Source organism: Artibeus jamaicensis, unplaced genomic scaffold (genome assembly GCF_021234435.1).
Source record: "Artibeus jamaicensis isolate MK-2021 breed Jamaican fruit bat unplaced genomic scaffold, CSHL_Jam_final contig_519, whole genome shotgun sequence".
NCBI classification, from domain to species: Eukaryota; Metazoa; Chordata; class Mammalia; order Chiroptera; family Phyllostomidae; genus Artibeus; species Artibeus jamaicensis.
In genome coordinates, this window is record NW_026521871.1 from 29,468,019 (window position 1) to 29,487,566 (window position 19,548).

At 38.4% G+C, this 19,548-nt stretch overlaps 1 protein-coding gene across 1 annotated transcript in view; it reads left to right on the forward strand.

The window, feature by feature from the left end:
- The first annotated feature begins 73 nt into the window (after positions 1–73).
- The window catches only part of ACAD11 (acyl-CoA dehydrogenase family member 11), a 64,101-nt gene continuing 44,626 nt past the window's right edge, over positions 74–19,548 (forward strand). Inside the window, exons 1-8 of the mRNA XM_037143883.2 lie at positions 74–308; positions 6,794–6,893; positions 9,508–9,633; positions 11,897–12,058; positions 13,639–13,803; positions 16,195–16,336; positions 16,982–17,103; positions 18,689–18,795. Coding sequence (XP_036999778.2) covers positions 160–308; positions 6,794–6,893; positions 9,508–9,633; positions 11,897–12,058; positions 13,639–13,803; positions 16,195–16,336; positions 16,982–17,103; positions 18,689–18,795 — 1,073 coding nt within the window. The 5' untranslated portion in view covers positions 74–159. The remainder of the gene's footprint in view (positions 309–6,793; positions 6,894–9,507; positions 9,634–11,896; positions 12,059–13,638; positions 13,804–16,194; positions 16,337–16,981; positions 17,104–18,688; positions 18,796–19,548) is intronic.

A 19,548-nucleotide genomic window follows, 5' to 3' on the forward strand; every position in this document is an offset into this window, starting at 1 on the left:
AGAATCTGCTGCCGAGTGTTGCTCAGCAACCGTGCCTCATGCGTGTGATTGGCTAGATCCCGAAATGCGTGCGGGCCCCGCCCCCAGTCGGTAAAGGAGCAGTTCCTTGTGCCGGAAGTATTTGCTCGTTCAGCGTCTCTGGGATTTGTCGCAGTAGTCATGAAGACAAGTCCCTCTGGCGATTCAGACAAGGCCGAAGTGCTGCCTCAGCACAAGTTCGACTGCAGGTCCCTGGAGACCTACCTCAACCAGCACTTGCCCGGCTTCGGGGCCGAGCCTGAGACCAAGCTGACCGTTGCCCAGTACAGGTATGGAGGCTTGCCAGCCTTCTCCAGTGGAAACAAATCTGTGCATTGCGATTTTCTTCCCTTGACCCTGGATGGGTTCCCAATTCTCCGCAACCAGTTTATTTTCTTTTTTTTTTTTAATTTTATTTAGTTATTTTTCAGTTTATTTTCCTAATGACGAATTCTGCAGCAAGGAGCTGGGATCACCCGTCCCTTGTATTACATTCCGGGTATTTCCAATTCGTGGGCAATATTGGAAGCGATCATAGTCACGATTCCAAAACCATGAGAAAGAGTCTTTGTTAAAGGATACAATTATGTACCGCGAAGGTTCACTGAGGCTTGGAAGCTCTGTGGTGTGTACAGAAGACTTCTCTCAACTTTTGGTCTATAACCATAAGATCTTCCCCCCGCCCCCATCCCCGAGAAACTGGTGAAATTCCTTTATAATTGGCCATGTTCTAAAAGGCTGAGCTAATGGCATCAGCTGGGGGATCCGAATTCTAATGCTAGATCTTCCACTTGGCAAATGACAGCACCACTTTGGGCTTTAGTTCTTTTTGAAGTGAGGGAATGGTACTGAAAGATGTCCCGAGAATAGTTCCCTATTAGGGTGGCTGGTGCCTGGGGCTGTGAAAGAATTCACAAAGAGAAGAAAGGCAAAAAAATCAAAGTTTACTTTCCAAGTGGAGAAAGGGGCTGGTCTGAAGAGATACACTCACTGCAAATTGCAGAGGCTTTAAGCTTTTATTTCGTGATAAAGGGAGAGGGGGATGGAGCTGGACAGTCCTGTCAATTAGCTGTATATCAGGAGGTTTCAGGCTGATTATGCAGGCTTCGACTTGTTTTACTATTGCCTTTGGGGTCAGGGTCAGGGGTCAGAGTCCAGGCCTCCGGTCTGGTTTGTTATTTGTATTAAGTTTTGAAACAACTATGTGGGGATACTTTTTAGTAATCTCGTCCTGAGACTAGATGCTCAGGGAAAAAAAACAGTTAATTATGCTTGACAGGCTCAGGGGAAGAGAGATAGCCAGCTAAAAGGGGCTCTTTGTCCCTTCTTTAAAATATATTTCATTGATTATGCTACTACAGTTGTTCTCCCTTTGCCCCCTTCCACCTGGTACCCCACTTCCCTCCAGCAATCCCCCTTTTTAGTTCATGTCCAAGGGTCGTGCGTACAAGTTCTTTGGCTTCTCCATTTTTTATACTATTCTTGTCATCTCCCTGTCTATTTTGTACCTGACGATTTTGCTTTTTAATCACTGCTTCTTTCCCCCATTCTCTTCCTTGCTCCTCGCTACTAATAACTCTCCAAATGAACTCCATATCTATGATTCTGTGCCTGTTCTGGTTGTTTGCTTGGTTTGTTTTTTTAGATTCATTTGTTGATAATTGTGAATTTGTTGCCCTTTTAATGTTCATACTTTTGATCTTTTTTAAAATAAGACTCTTTAACATTTCATGTAATAATGACTTGGTGATGATGAACACCATTAGCTTTACCTTGTCTGGGAAGCACTTTACCTGTCCTTCCATTCTAAATGAAAGCTTTGCTGGATAGAGTAATCTAGGTTATAGGTTCTTGCTTTTCATCACTTTGAATACTTCTTACCAGTCCCTTCTTGCCTGAAAAGTTTCTTTTGAGAAATCAGTTAGTCTTATGGGAACTCAGTTGTAGTTAACTCTGCTTTCCCTTTCTTTCTTTCTTTCTTTCTTTCTTTCTTTCTTTTTTTTTTTCTGCTTTTAAGATTCTTTATTTTTAACCTTTGGTAGTTTAATTATGATGTGTCTTTGTGTGGTCCTCTTTGGGTCTAATTTCTTTGGGACTGTTTGAATTTCTTGGACTTGTATGTTTATTTCCTTACCTAATTAGGGAAGTTTTCTTTCATTATATTTTCAAATAAGTTTTCAATTTCTTGCCCTTCTTCTTCATCTGGCACTCCTATGATTCGGATGTTGGTACATTTAAAGTTGTCCCAGAGGTTCTTAAGCCAATACTCGTTTCTTTTAATACTGTTTTCTTCCTGCTGTTTTGATTGAACGCTTTTTCCTTCCTTGTGTTCCAAATTATTAATTTGATTCTTGACTTCATTTTCTGCACTGTTGGTTCCCTTTGGTTTTTTTTAAGATTTTATTTATTTATTTTTAGAGAGGGGGAAGAAAAGGAGAAAGAGGGAGAGAAACAGCAATGTGTGGTTGCCTCTCGTTGCACCCCTTACTAGGGACCTGGCTGGCAACCCAGACATGTGCCCTGACTGGGAATCAAACCAGCAACCGTTTGGTTCCCAGACTGGCACTCACTCAATCCCCTGAGCCATACCAGGGCCTTTGTAGATTTTTCTTTTTTTCACTTGGTGTAACCTTCATTTCTTCCCTTATTTATTTACTTATTTATTTATTTATTTTGCCTTACTCAGTGAGTTCTTTGAGCATCCTGATCACTAGTGTTTTGAACTCTGCATCTGATTGGTTATCATCAGCATTTCATTTAGTTCCTTTTCTGGGGTTTGTTCTTTTCTTTCATTTGGACCATATTTCTTTGTCTCCTCAATTCAGCAGCTGCCCTGTGTTTGTTTCTGTGTATTAAGTAGAGTTGTTTTGACTCCTTGACTTAGAAAAGGCAACTGTAAATTGTGTGGGTTGGGGCCTTAGGTAATCTCTAAGGCGGGGCAACCCATTTCACCTGCTTTGTGGCTCTGTGTGGGAAGAGGGCTGGGAGAGGGGACAGTGCTGCTGCCTGGCTTCTGGAGGTTTGCCTGGCATGTGCCCCATTTCTAGTCACTTCACCTACTTCCTGTATGTAACTGGTGCCCTTCCAGCTGCTGCCCTGGTGAATCCCAGAGTGGGAGGGTTTGCACAGGTTCTAAGTCCTTGTGGGCCCTTTAAATGGACTCTCCTGAAAATCTGGCAGTTTCTTTCACTGCCCAAAGCCCCACTGGTTTTAGCCAGAAGTTATGGGGACTTATCTTCCTGGCACTGGAACCCTGGGCTGTGCAGTTTGGCCTGGGGCTGGGATTGCCAGCTCCTAAGGTGTCCTGATTTTTATCCACCACATGTGAGTGTGGCACTGCCCATTCCACCACCACCAGGTTCTCTCCCTCTCTTTCTCCCTCCCTTTCCCTCTGCCCCAAAATAAGTAAGTAAAATTGTTTTTAAAATAGAAATAAAAATTCTGAACTGTCAGTTAAAAAAATTCAGAGTATAAATGCCAAAAGTTTAGAAATTAGCTGAAGGAAGTTACCAAATACATGTTTAGAAACTAAATGACTCATGGATTTAAAAAAAACCAATAATCTATGGCTAATAACAGTTTATTAAAGTTCAGCATGCAAAAACCAATTGCATATCTGTACTTTAGCAACAGTTAAAATGTTATCTTCAAAAAGATGCAATTAATAAACTCATCAAAAAATAAACGGTCTAAATATTAATGTAATATGTGGGAGTCATTTGCAGAGAAAATTATAAAACTTTATTAGACTCTTAAAAAGAATTAAATTGAGAGATGCCAATGTTCATTAATAGAAAATTTCACTAGTAAATCTCTTTTTTCCCACCTGGTGTATAGATTCAGTACAATGGCAATCAAAATCTAAATTTTTTTCTCTAATTTGAGAAATTACTCCTAAATTGTATGTGCAAGAGCAAAGGACTAAGAATAGTAAAAACTTCCAAAGAGGAACAAAATGAGAAATGTGAATTAAGAAGGCATGATATTGACACAGACATAGACCAATAAAATCATAAAGTGCCACAAAAAAGATCCACATATCTGTAGAATTTTGATATATGACTATGCTGGCATCAGGAATCAGTATGTGTAGGGGAGGACTTTTTGATAAATTATATAGGTATAATTATTATTTGTATGAAAACATTGAAATTAGACCCTTTCATTACTTCGTCTCACAAAGTTCCAGGTGAATTAGTGTTAAAGCAAAACTAAAACTATTTGGAAGACGTATAGGATATGATCTTTGACTTTGGAGTAGAGAAGAAAATCTTTATCAAGATGAAAGCACAACCATTAAGGAAATGTTTGATGCATTTGCAGTGAAAGACACCTTAAAGAAAGTGAAATTTAAAAAGAAATGTTTGCAATATATAAAAATAATGGACAAAAGATTTATAACCAGAATAAAGATAGCCAGTAGAAAGAACTCCAACAGCCTAACAGAAGAATGGTTAAAAGACTTGAAGATGCCCAAGGTCCTTTGCACTGTACTAATCAGGGAAAGGCAAATAGAAACAATGAGAGACCATTTCTCACCTCTGTGCTGACTTTTTTTTTAATATGGCAATATCAAACAGTGGTCAGGGTATGGAGCAACAGGGACTCATATCCACAGTTGGTGGGAACATGATTAATACAACTACCTGGGAGAACAATTGACATGATCTTGTAAAGATGAGGATAGAAAGATATACATGCCCCATGAGACAGCAATTCTATTCTTAGGTATATACTCTAGAGATATTGTTGTGTTAGGGTATCAAGAGATAATCTATAAGAACACTCTTTGTAATAGCAAAGATACAGGAAATAATACAATGTTCATCAGTAGCAGAGTGGATGAATACATTGTAGTACATTTATATGACAGGATACCATACAGCCATGAAAATGATTCAGCTGCCACTATATAAAACAACAGAATAAAACAGTGGGCAAATAAGCAGTATACTGTGTAAGGATCTAAACATCAAGGGAAAGGTAAATTTAAAAATCAGAACAGTAGGTATTCGGAGGGGGGAGGGGCACACAGAGGGCTTCAGAAATACAGTAATTTTCTTAAACTGGGGAGTGAGAACACTGGTATTTGTGTTATCATTCTTTATCCTTTACTGATTTTGTAAATATCCTTTTATCTATGCAAAATTTAGTTTTGAAGTTGCAAAAATTAAATCATATTAGAAAAACAAAATATTTGGAATTAAATATTGAAAGCATTTTATAGCTTGCTGCAACAAAACCCACATTTTGCTGCTAAGTGTCTAATATGTGCCTGGCACTGCTCCAGTCACTGGGGCTATGACAAACAAAGAATCTTACCTTCTTGGAACTTTCCTTCTATCTGGAGAATACAGACAATGCATAAAATCACTTTCTAAATATTACAGTGTAGGAGAGGGTGGTATGTATTATGGAGAGGAAGAAGAATAGGCAGTGTTTGGGGTAGGGGAGGAAGACCTCATTGAGAAAGTGATGTTCAGCAAAGACTTGAAGGAGATGAGGATATGAGCCATGCAGTTACATGGGGGAGAAGATTCTAGGCAGAGGGAACAGCGAGAGCAAAGGTTCTGAAGGGGGAGTGAGCCCCGTTATGTCCAAAGGAGGAGAAGCAAGGGCAACAGGTCCCTGTTGGTCGTTATAAAGACTTGGGTCCTTCAAGTTGAGATGGGGAGAGATTAGGGTTTTGCAGGCAGAGGGGGGACTGAATTGTCTTTTAAAACAAATCTCTTTGCCTGTTGTGTTTGACTGAAAGGGGAAGAGTCAAGGAGGCCAGTTTGGAATATAGTGCAGTGACCCAGTAAAGAAATATTAGTGGCATGGATCAGGATGGTAGTGTAGAATAGGTTCAAAGTGATCATATTTGGGATTTATTTTGTAGAACCGATCAGATATAGGGGGATGAAGAGAAGAAGCGACTAGTATTCCATTTTTGTCTTGGTAACTAGAAGGATGGAGTTACCATATAATAAAGTAGAGGTGACTATAGAGAAGCAGATTTGGAGGAAAATATCATAACTCACTCCTGGAATGTGAAGTTTTAAGATGCCTTTTAGACATCCAAGTTGATCTGTACAATCAACAGATTTATGAATCTGGAGGTCAGGGCAGAGGTCTGAACTAGATATGTACATATAGAAGTCATTGACATGGAGATAGTATGTAAAGTCATGAGACCATAGAACTTACTTAGACAATGAGTCAACAGAAAGAGGTCTAGAAACTCAGTTAGAGCATCGCAATAGTAAGAAGCTGAAGAATTAAGGAGGAAGCTACAAAGGAGCATATGAAGGAATGGCTGGAGCAGCAGGAGAAAAATTGTGGTTTGGTACCATAACAGTATTAGTGACCTTGAAAAAGTAGTTTTCGTGGAAAGATAGGAATGAAGCTTGATTGAAATGCATATAAGGGAAAATAGGAGAGGAATTGGAGGAAGGAATGTAAACAACTCTCAAGTTTTTCCACAAAGGGGAATAAAAATGTTCTAAGTATAGGGAGAAGTGAGGTCAGGAAAAGTCTTTTTAAAAAATGGGCAGGCAGTGAGTAAGGTCCTCTCTTCCACCTGGGTCAGTTACAGGTTCTCCAGCTGCCACTATGTTGCCATCTGCTTTTCATTATCCAAAAACCCACAGTCTGAGCTTCTGGTGGCACCACTCTTGGTTTCCAACACTGAAATGGATGTGTTTGCATTTTGTATTTCTCCTAACATTTCAGCAGGATTTGGGGAAGAAGGAAAAAATATCTTTGTAATTGACCTTTCTTTCCTCTTACCTAGGTCAGGACAGTCCAATCCAACCTTTTATCTGCAGAAGGGCTTCCAACAGTATGTCCTCAGAAAGAAGCCGCCTGGTTCACTTCTTCCTAAGGCACATAAGGTATGGTATGCAGATGCAATGATACATTCTCTGATGACGAATAAATGCCTCTTATACACACAAAACCAATTAAAATTGCTTTTGGGAAATATCATAACTCACTTTTGGAATGTTAAGTTTTAAGATGCCTTTTAGACATCCAGGTATGTCCAAACAGTCTACAGATACAGGAGTCTGGAGGTCAGGGCAGAGGTCTGGAACAGACTTGTACAGAAAAGTCATTTCCTGATTATTAAATAATAGAAAGTGCATTTTATTCCTTAGATAAAACATTTTACTTGAACTGCATTTCCCATTTTTGCTTTGAAAAAGGATTTGAGGTTCAAATTAAGTCTATCTTTAGGATACTAATCTTGGACAACACCGAGTCCATTTATGTATTTCATTTCTTCCTATACAACTGGCCAGAAATAAAGGCATCCAGTGAATATTTATTTAAGATTTTATTTATTTACTTCTAGAGAGAGGAGAAGGGAAGGAGAAAGAGATGGAAAGAAGCATTGATGTGAGAGAGAAACATTGGAAACATTGAACAGTTGCTTCTCATATGTGCCCCAACTAGAGACTAAACCTGCAGCCCATGTGCCCTGACTGGGAATCGAACTGGCAACCTTTCACTTTGCAGAATGATATACAACCAACTGAGCCATACCAGTCAGGGCTCCAGTGAATATTTTTAGTGCTGCTCATTTATAGATGTTTTGTACTTAGGTTATATATTTAAGTAATGTTTTTAAAAGCATATTATATCTTATAACAATATCTGTTCACTGAATTATTTAAAAATATTTGCTATAATAATCCCCTGATCTTTTGGTGGTAAAAGAAATATTTGAATACTTATTTTATAGTATTCTTTAAATAGTAGACTTAGTGAGAATTATAAAATATTTTTAATTGGGTCTTTCTGTTTTCAGAAAACATTATCTGTGAATTTTTAGAGAAGAAAACAGGAGAATACAGAAATCAAAGTCCTGGAAAACATTGATATTTATAATTAGAGTATTATTATAGCCACAGGTGCTTCCCAGGCCCAGCTGACTTCTCAGGCCATTAAGGAGTGGGCTTAATGTCACAGAGATAAAAAATGCTGATTTTGGTTTTCTTGATCTCATATCACATTCCCAGAAATGTGAAGTAACTTGGATGTTTAAGATGAATAAGATGGGAAACTTTTATTATGCCTCAACATGGGCGTGGCCGAAGGAGAATCCCTACCTATCCAGTGACGAATGCCCCCCAAAACTGTTCTGTCTCTCTTTTTGATAACATCCTACCAGAAGACATTAGAGCATAACATAATGCTCTCAGTTCAAGGATCTAGAGTACTTTGTTTCAGCTTCCTCTATTTTTCCCAAGTCTACATTGAAAAAAAGCAAGGTTCCCACACTGTCACCCACTTTGTGACTCCCTAACCTGTCTGTCCCCACCACCATCCCATCCCACCCCCGCTCCCATTTCCAAGCAAAAAGGTGTTACAAACACTTCATTTCTACAGCCACTGGCACCACTGGCTTCTCTGGCCTTGGTCATGGATTTAGCCACTTCCCTGCTGCAGTTATTGCGGCAGCACCTGCTTATCCCTGCTATCAAAGTGAGCTGCATGGCTGCTTCTCTTTATGAGTCATCAGTTGCCACTGCCTGAGCCTGGGGCAACGAAACTGGCATGCAGATGAGTTAGCACCACAGTTCTTGTGTAGGCTGTGTTTTCAGGTCCTAAGTGACAGGCCCGTACATCTGTCCTGGTCAGGTGACCCATTTCTGCTCACCATCTTATTTGGGCTCCTGCTTCAGTATTAGCTTGCTTCTCTTTGCCTCCTTCCCCAAGAGTTGTCTTGAGCTCTGCAGCAGCCTCAGTTCCTAGGAAGGATACCCATACCCCTGCTCCCTCCACTGATCTCCAGAAGAAGCAGTTGCTTTTTTCCATCTGATACCTACCGGCCTCCCCCAGCATCCTATGGCTGACTATGCCCAGGACCTTAGAATAGAGAGACAGAGTGAGCCAGTGATCGGAGAACTGCTGAGAACAAAGAGATGTTTTATGATAGTATCTGTGGAATATGGTGGTCAGGATCTGTTGCCTTCATATTACCAGAACCGGGATTAAGCCCCATGAATATACCTATTCTTTTTAGCTTAATTAAATTATGTTTTATAATAATACTAACTTAACATTACAGGGCTCAGCATTAAACTTCCCATTGTTACATGTCCATTATACCTCAAAATAAAAAAATATTCCTGCCCTGGCTGGTGTGGCTCGCTGGATTGAGTGGGTCGTGGATGCACAGATGCCTGGACTGTAGGCTGTATTCCTGGTAGGGGGCGCATGAGGCAACTGCACACTGATGTTTCCTTCTCTTTCTCCTTCCCTTTCCTTCTCTAAAAATAAATAAATAACATCTTTTAAAAAATTCCCCCAGAAAAAAAATTACTATGTTTTAGTGCTGGTCTAATTTATAATGATTGCGCTGAGGCTATATTTAAAGAAAATAATAAGGAACTTATTATCCTCTGGGTTATTTCAAAATTGAATTCTAGCCTTAATGTTAACTCCCAAGTAGTTATTAAATTTCTGTGTTTCTGATTTTTCATAATCTACCATCCTATTTAGATTGATAGAGAATTTGAAGTCCAGAAAGCTTTGTTTGCGACTGGATTCCCTGTTCCCAAGCCTCTGTTGTACTGCAGTGATGCTTCTGTCATTGGAACAGAATTTTACGTGATGGAACATGTGCAGGTAAATTAACACTCATTCTTACTTTGGCATGGCTTTTATTTACAATTAAGAAATTAGATGTTAATAATGATAGCTCATTGTGAACATTTTAGGTGATTAGTTTGCTTTGTGAGGGCTTAAATGTTTGTTTTAGTTTGAGCACAGTGTTTTCCTCTAGGTGTCAGTAAAGAGCCACATGTAATGGTAAAAACCCCGAACTATCCAGATAGTGGGGGGGAGAAACTCCAAATTGAAACTCAGTCCATTGAGGACAATATTTTAAATTGTTTAAAAGATTTTTTTGAGACTTCCGCCAAGATGGAGGCGTAGGTGGAAACACTTTACCTTCTCGCACAACCAAGTCTAAAAACAACAAAGTTTTAGCGACAAAAATGCAGCCAAACCACAGAAAATCGAACTATATGGAAGTCTGACAACGAACCCTTCAGCCAAACCGGTAAGAGGAGCAGAGCCAACAGCAGAGCGGGGTTGGGCAGAAAAGACCCACTGGACCAACCCAGGTGCGCTACCCAGGCACGCCAGCAACTGTGGGCAGATCCCAGGTGTGGAGTAGCAGCGGGCGGACCCACTGAGGGCTGACTGCGGTCACACACTTGCACGCAGATAAACCATAAACAGGTGAAGGAGCGAGCAGTGAGGCCCCAGCGGCAGGAATCCGCAGAGGGGACCGCCATTATCCCTCTCTGATCCCACCCCCACGTACAGTGTCACAAACCAGTGACCAGGGTGGTCCCGCCCTGGTGAACACCTAAGGCTCTGCTTCTCATACTTAACAGACACAAGCAGATCAAAACATGGCTCAAGAACAACTCAGAGCCCTAGAGCCGATAAATCTAAGTGAAGAAGAAATAGCCAAACTTTCAGATGCACAATTCAAAACACTGGTGATCAGGATGCTCACAGAACTGGTTGATTTCAGTCACAAATTAGAGGAACAAATGAAGGCTAAACTAATGGAAATGCACAGGAAACCAATAGTAATGGAAAGGAAACTGGGACTCAAATCAAAGGAGTGGACCAGAAAGAAGAAAAAAAGGACCAAACAGAAAAGGATGAAGAAACAAGAATTCAAAAAAATGAGGAGAGGCTTAGGAACCTTCAGGACATCTTTAAACATTCCAACATCCGAATTATAGGGGTACCAGAAGGGGAAGAGGAACAGCCACCAGTGGAAAACTTATTTGAACAAATAATAAAGGAGAATTCCCCCAATCTGGCAAAGGCAATAGACTTCCAGGAAATCCAGGAAGCTCAGAGAGTCCCAAAGAAGTTGGACCCAAGAAGGAACACACCAAGGCACATCATAATTACATTAGCCAAGATTCAAATGAAGAAGAGAATCCTGGAAGCAGCAAGAGGTAAGGGGACAGTCACCTACAAAGGAGTTCTCATCAGACTGTCAGCTGATTTCTCAAAAGAGACCTTACAGTCAAGAAGGGGCTGGAAAGAAGTATTCCAAGTCATGAAATCCAAAGATCTACATCCAAGATAACTCTATCCAGCAAAGCTTTCATTTAGAATGGAAGGGCAGATAAAGTGCTTCTCAGATAAGATCAAATTCAAGGAGTTTATCATCCCCAAGCCCTTATTATATGAAATGTTAAAGGGACTTACCTAAGAAAAAGAAGATAAAAAATATGAACAGTGAAAGGACAGCAAACTCACAGTTATTAACAACCACATCTAAAACAAAAGCAAACTAAGAGGACAGCTAGATCAGGAGCAGAACCATAGAAATGAAGATCACATGGAGGGGTTAGCAACAGGGGAATGGGAGAAGGAGAAGGGGGGAGAAGGTACAGAAAATAAGTAGCATAGATGGTAGGTAGAAAATAGATAGGGGGAGGGCAAGAATAGTAGGGGAAATATAGAATCTAAAGAACTTGAGACACATGGTCATAAATTAAAGGGGGGAATGGTGGGGGAGTGGTGTGCAGGGTGGAAGGGAATGAAGGGGGAAAATAGAACAACTGTAATGGCATAATCAATAAAATATATTTTTTAAAAAAGATTTTTTTTTGTAAAATATAACTAAGAGTAGTCTTTGTTCTTTAAATTCACCTTGTATTTTCCCTTATGCATGTACACTCATATTAGACATATATCTATGTCTGTTTTTCTAGCGTATTCTACAAATAATTGTTTTTGGTTGCAAACTGTTATCCTGATATTTTTATAGGCAGTAGGGGATAGCAACACTGCAAAAAGTTGGTAAGAAAAGATTGGTCTTGTTTTAAATTATCAATTGTAATTGCTTCCATAGGGTCGAATCTTTCGTGATTTCATAATTCCTGGAGTTAGCCCAGCAGAACGCTCAGCCTTGTTTGTGGCAGTGATAGAAACCTTGGCTCGCTTACATTCTTTAAACATACACTCACTGCAGCTGGAAGGATACGGTGTAGGTGCTGGGTACTGCAAAAGACAGGTAATGGACCCACATCGCTCTTCTTTTAAAGTTCTCAGGAGTAATATACATTATTAGTCAAAATAAAAAACCTATTACTTACACTTTTCTAAAACTTGGCTGTAACATTTAATATCAGCCTTTAGTTTGATTTGTTTTAAGTGTAAAACAATTTTATATTTTTAGATCATATTTTGTTTAGCAAGTTTCTGTAACTGACAGAATGTAAATGAATGCAAACTTAAAGCTACTTCAGCCCTTTCATCTACCGTCACTTTATTAATATATTTTTATACAATTTTCCCTTTTGACGTTGGTTTAACAGATATTTATTAAGCATGACTATGTTTAATTTGTGCTGAGTACTGCATTAAATAGCAAGAAAACAGAAATAAGTCCTCTGCACAAAGGAACTATGGTCATTTTAAGAGACCAGTACATGAATCTCATTTATATGAAACAAGAAAATGATATAAATCTAGTAGTAAGTGTTTTTGCACTCATCATGAGAGCTGTTCCATTCAGATGGTACATATCAGTATGCCCTTGCTTAAGTAGGGAAAGCTCCCTGGGAGAGAGATATCTTGCACTGTGTATTTAAGAAAGTGTAAAACCTAGAGCGATAGGGAACAGGTGGCGAGCATTTAAAATCAAAGGATCAGCAGAACCAGATATGTATGGGGCTGATTCCCTTTGTATGTCTCTTCCTTTGTGTGTTTTTTTAAGGGGATTAAGGAGAGAAATAAAGAGAACTAAGGTTTAGAGAGTACTCACTATATGCCACATCCTTCTAATCTTTGCAACAGCCCTAAGGCATAGGTATTTTCACTCCTATTTTGCAGATGGGGAAACAGGTTTGCAGGTATCAAGTAACACAAATAAGTGGCTTAGACATAATTTAAACCCAGGTCCACAGGATTCCAAACATAAAGGTCTTCACTGCATTAAACTGAACAGAGATAACCTTGAGGAGTGGAGCTCTTTATATAAACAGATAAATAATATGGTCTCAGTTTATGGAGGACTTTAAGAATAGGTTGACTTGTTTACATTCAAGTCTAAGAACAATAAAAAATCTTTACACTTCTCATACTAATAATATATTTAGAAGATTCTATGGCTAATAAGAAAGAGTATTTAAATAAAGAGTAAATATCTCCCTGCTTCTAGCTTCCATATTTCCTTGTTTAGGTCCTATTTCTTGCAGCCCTTCCAGAGTTTCTCTGTGCCTGTTTATTTATGTGTGTCTACATGCCCTCTTCTTTTTCTTCCACAAAACACTTGCCAAAAAAAACAGGGACCCACATCTCTTGATTCCTAGGCCAGTGGTGTGTGTGTGTGTGTGTGTGTGTGTGTGTGTGTGTGTGTGTGATAAAAATCTATGTAAGTAAAATGGAACTAAATAGAAGAAAGACTTAAATGTTTAAATTTTTAGGCCAATATTAATGTTTTAGGCTGATATGACCATCACTTACAGGCATTTGTCTTGAGCATTTAAAAATAAAACTAAATTTGGTGATTAAATTTTGCTTCAATTTTAGAAGTACTGGATCTTACATTCCACTTTAACTCTATTATTTTTTTTATTTATACACCTTCAGGTATCAACCTGGACAAAGCAATATGAAGCTATAGCTCACCAGGACATCCCTGCCATGAGCCAGCTCTCTGACTGGCTCACGCAAAACCTGCCAGAAAATGATAATGAGGAAAATTTGATTCATGGAGATTTCAAACTGGATAACATAGTTTTCCACCCTAAAGAGGTACGATAAGCCATGTTTACAATAAATTAAGTAGGTCCGACATGGGACACAAGTACTAAGTCGATGTCCCTCCCCGCCCCCCACAGAGTGCTGAAGGAGGCCAACCTGTCCCCACTTTCCCCCACATTCAGGACTGTCTTCACCACTCGAACTTCCAGAAATGAGTCCTGTGGATTTTCTGACATGGGTAGTTGCCTACTTTAAGGATGGGACTAACTCTGAGTGATACCTGACTTATTGTTTAAATAGGCTTTGGGAATTGATGTGTGCATTGCTGTTTTCTTCAAAGACAAATTTTACTGTTTATACTAACAACTAGATATGACTTATGACATTTAATTTTATATAATAACCTTACTCTTAGTTTCATCTTTTTATTAAGAATTCCATAATGTTCTTCTTTGCCTTCTTTATCTACTGTTTGTCCTCTGGGCTTTCATATGCTTCTTTTGTTTTGAAAAGGTAAGATACATATATTTTAATAGAACTAAGTAGTACAAAAAGCATACATAGAGAAATTTTAAAATGTAGAACACAATCAACAATAAGAAAACAGTCATTTGTGCTGAGGTTTCAGGAAAACCGTCAGAAATCATTTTGTTAATAGCTTAGCAAAATGAACTAGTAAATGTTCATCTCAAGTACTAGTAGTTATATGGAGTTTTTTACAGCTCTGTACACAAATAGCATAGACAGAATGCTAATAAACTATTGCTAATTAATTTACACTAATTGATACAATTTGATTAACCATCACCTTTTCTCACTGGCTGTTATTTTACAGCTCTGTGGAATTACCTAAAAAATATTTCAGGTATCTTGAAATGTAACTGTGGAGGAGATTTCCAATTTTCACTGGGCAAAAGTTAAGCATTTAGAGTATACAATACGTATCTCATCTTCTCTGGATGTTAAGAGCACAGAAGCAAATAGAATGATAGAGAAAAATGTACCCAATGTTTTTCTTTAGCTTATAAAATCTAGCTAGTATAGTAGTTTATAATAACAGAATAACCACAGCAATGAAAGGTCTTATGACATCAAATCATGGTGGAAGGAAGTGATCAATTTTCCCATGGTCCTAATAGCAAATTTTAATTGTCTGTTATATACCAGGCTCTGTACTTATTCATTGAATAAATATAAATTGGCCACCTACTGTGTGCCAGGTACTTTGCTAGGAACTGGTGAAAAAAACAGACATGCTCCCTGCACTCCGTTAATTGTGACATTTAACGCTATGCAAGGAGATATATGTTGTGACTGAGGAAATTAAGAATCTGAGAAGATAACCGTCTTGTCTAGAATTACACAGCTAATAAATGGTGGAGTTAGGATTTGAATATAGGTCTGTCTAATGCAAAATCCACGTTTTTCCACAAAGCTACAATAGTACATGTAAGTGTGCCAGAGGAGCAAGGGAGGTCAAGCACACAGAAAGTTACGTAAAGGCCTGAAACCCAGCAATTCCCACTGCCCAGGTGACCTCTGTCGTTTTATCTGGCTTGAATAATTTTAACTACATTATTGCTGGAACCTCCTCAGTGGCCCTCCTACAATCCATTCAGATGCCCGAGTGACCCTCCAAAGGCAAACTCTGTCCTGCCACTCCTCTCTCCCAAACAGTCCAAGGGATGTTCCCTTCTCTATACCCCCACACTCCTCAGCCCCTTGAAGTAATTCATTTATAACCTTTTTATTTAAACAAAAACACTATACATGTTACCAGAAAATTGCTTTTCCTCTTGTATTTACAGTCAACTGTCCTGTGTTCTTAACATGAAGAAATATATTCCTTTGGTACATATTGTTATACAAAACAGAGTGAGGGAAATTTTGTTTTATTGATTCCAAATTATATGACTATTATGTTGCTAGATAATGCTAGACTTTGTATTTGTAAAACCAACAACATCTTTTATAACAATTACATTTTTATCCTTACACTGTGAAATAACTTATTTAAAAAATTACGAGCGCCATAAAATTGTAATATTTTTTATGTAGTAAGATTCATCACCAGAGCAAACTCTTAATTACACATGCCATAAATTCTTAAACTGTAAGATATTATTAGAACTTCTTCTTTACCACAGTTACTCCCAACTGGGTCCTTCCTACTCTTTCGGTCTTTGCTCATTAGGAGAGAGATTAAGGCTGTGCAAAGGGAAAGCAGGAGAACTGATGGGTCGGAGGACTTGGCTCTGCACAATCAAGGCCCGTTAGTTAGTTTGTATATGAGATGTGCTGCTGTGGGTAAAGCTACAAACTATGGCCTCAGCTTTCCTTTTGATGGAAAATACGATTTTGAATGTATTCTATTTCACTTATTTCCTCAATTTTAGTTATCTTTTATCTAAAATGTTCAATTCTTTGTATTTTTAATTACAGTCTCGAGTTATAGCTGTACTGGATTGGGAGCTTTCAACCATTGGTCATCCTTTGTCAGACTTAGCTTATCTCTCCATGATCTACTTTTGGCCGAGTACAGTTGCAATGCTAAATCACAGTTCTTCTGTTCAAGAAAATACAGGTATGGAAACATAATGATGCCTAAATTCCTATTAATATAAAATTATCTATCTTCATTATTCCTCATGATTTAAAAATAGGATTATATCCCTGGCTGCTGTGGCTCAGTGGATTGAGTGCCAGCCTGTGAACCAAAGTGTCACCGGTTTGATTCCCAGTCAGAGCACGTGCCTGGGTTGCAGGCTGGGTCCCCAGCTGGGGCCATGCTAGAGGCAACCAATCACTGTATCTCTTGTACGTTGATGTTCTTCTCCCTCTCTTTCTCCCTCCCTTACCCTCTCTCTAAAAAGTAAATAAATAAAACATTTAAAAAATAGGATTATATTTCAATTTTAGATAAGTAGCTTTTATTTGTCTTTGGAGTATTCCTAAGTCATTTTTATTTCTTTTTCTGAATATTGCGTTGAACTTATAGTAATTTATGGTAAAACATAATCCTTCGTATACAATTTTCTTTTGGAAATCAACATTTAGAACATGTTTTTTTATATGGACTAATGGTTATTTTTATATGGACTAATGGTTATTATATGGACTAATGGTTTTTTATATGGACATGGGTATTAAACACATGTAATATTATGACATTTTGAAATATTCACCATGAGATTTTTATTAAAGTTCACAGTATGTACTGTTTTTATAGGAATACCATCAATGGAAGAACTAATTTCAATATATTGCCGCTGCAGGGAAATTAGCTGTACTCTTCCTAACTGGAATTTCTTTCTTGCCCTTGCATACTTTAAAATAGCTGGAATATCACAGGTAATTAATTGTTTTTAACATGTGTTTTACCATTATTTATTAAGTATTTTCTGGTGTTCATGGGTTTTACATTTCTTTTTTTATCCTTAGATCATTTGGATTTTCATAATGACAAATAACAGACATGGTTAAATATAAATTCAGAATTTACAGAATAGGAATTTGTGAGGAAAGAATATGAGTAGCGAAATGTGTTACCACTTTTTGGTATATTAAACTTAAATGATAGAGGCAGGCAGAAAGACATAATGATAAAAAAAGAAACACTTATGAAAATTGGCCCTATTGTGAATATCCATTGTAAGACACAGCTAAAATCTTTTAATGATGTCTGCTTCAGACTTTAAAACCATTTGTGGGACTTTGGTTAAGATGGCAGTGCAGGCAGACATGCTCGCCTCTTCGCTCAGCCACATCAAAATTACAACTAAAATATATTACAGCCATCACTCAGAACTGTCAGAAATCAAGTTGAATGGAAGTCTGACAATTATGGAATTAAAGAACCTACATCTATCCCTACTGGTAGGAGGGACACAGACACAGAACTGGCTGGTACCATACCAATGTGTGGTGGCTGAAAATTTGAGAGGGTATCTGAGGAACAAGGAATCTCAGCCCCATACCAGGCCTCCCAGGCCCAGGTTCCAGTGCCAGGAAGATAAGTCACTACAACAACTGGCTGTGAAAACCAGTGGGGATTGAGTTGGTGGAAGAAACTTCTGGAGCCCCAAGCAGTTCTTCTTAAAGAACCCACACATGGACTCGCCTGCTCAAACTTGTTCCCCCTGAGCTCCAGCACTGGGATAGCAGCTTGAAAGGCACTAGTGGTATGTAGGGAGAAACTGAGTGTTTGGCATCAAGGTGAACAGAGGCCATTGTCCCTTGCTGAGGTCTCCTCAAATCAGGGTTGCTGATTTGATTCCTAGTCAGGGTACATGCCCGGATGACGGGCTGGGTCCCTGGTGAGGGGTGTGCGAGAGACAACCATACATTGATGTTTCTCTTCCTCTCTTTCTCCCTCCCTTCCTTTCTCTATAGAAATAAATAAATAAAACTTTCTTAAAAAGAAAGAAAAGCTGTTTAGCATTCTGCTAACATTCTTCAAAGGAGAGGAAGTTTATCTCATTCTTTGAACCTGAACTCTCGGTTCAAAGAATGAGATAAAATATTCTTAGAGGCCATCTCATTGCTTTCTCTTTGGTTTCATAGTTTCTTTTAAATTTTTTTTGTTTCTGTAGATTTTCCCTCACTATGAAGGGAGAGCAATGATTTTTAGAGGTGGTGTAATTTGCCAGTTTGGTATCTTTGGTTACTGTTGAGTTCCCTTTCAAGTTTGGTTTGACCCCCAGTTGCAGTTTTGTTAGGATGCGAGTGTGTTAACCAGATGATGTAAGTATGACTATTTAATTTAGGAGGTGATATGTAATTATTTCTTCATGTAGATTAATGGAATTGAGCATCTCGGTCTCATTTTTACCTTGGTACGCTGTGGGTTTAGTGACTCCACAGAGCTGGGAAAGGCAGGATAGTTGACAAACAGTTTTCAGTAATTTTTCTTCATTCTCTGTTAACTTATTTACAGGGAATATATAGTAGATACCTTCTGGGGAATAATGCATCTGAGAATAGCTTCCAGTTTGCCGATTTTGTTCAACCTCTGGCAGAAACTGGATTGCAGGTCTCAAAAATGTAAGTAAACAGATTCTTTGGCTAACTCAAATTAGAGCCCCTATTAGGTACGTGAAAGTTAGAAACTCGAGGGGGATGGGGATCGCTTTTATTTCTTACACCAGGATTGCTGCTGCCAATCAGAATAATTTGCTTGGTCAATGTCTTACCTACCTGAAGATAAATTAACTTCAAATATAAAGAAAATACTCATATTTCTGATTAAAAGTATTTTTGACAATTTGAGTATATAAACTTTAAGGATATAGATAAAACTCCCAAATGTTTCCTTCTAATATTCGTTACTCACATTTACCTATTTAAAATTATAAATTATACAAGGTAATTTATTAAATTTAGAAATACTGCTTTCTTCCATCATCACATGCCATGAAATTTTATTCCCACCTTTTGTGAGTGTCATTCAAATCCATGTCTCCATCAGTGGAGCACTTGTGAGGCATCTAATACACTTTGCCAGCCACGCTTCCATCTAAGTGGTGTAATACATAGCACTTACTGAATTCATGGATGATGCTGTCCCTGGAAATTCTGCCCAAGCGACAAGTACTTATGTCATAATGTTAGCACAGTCTTGTTTTTACAATCCTCTGTATAGATGAATATTTGTAATCTCCACAATATAACAACTGACTGTTGCTCATCATAATGATCTTTAGAGGTATTGTTTATAATGATACCTGGCAGTTATATTTGCGAGGCATATACTGAGAGTAACCATTAAATTTATGTTCAATTTCTTTTGTTCCCCCC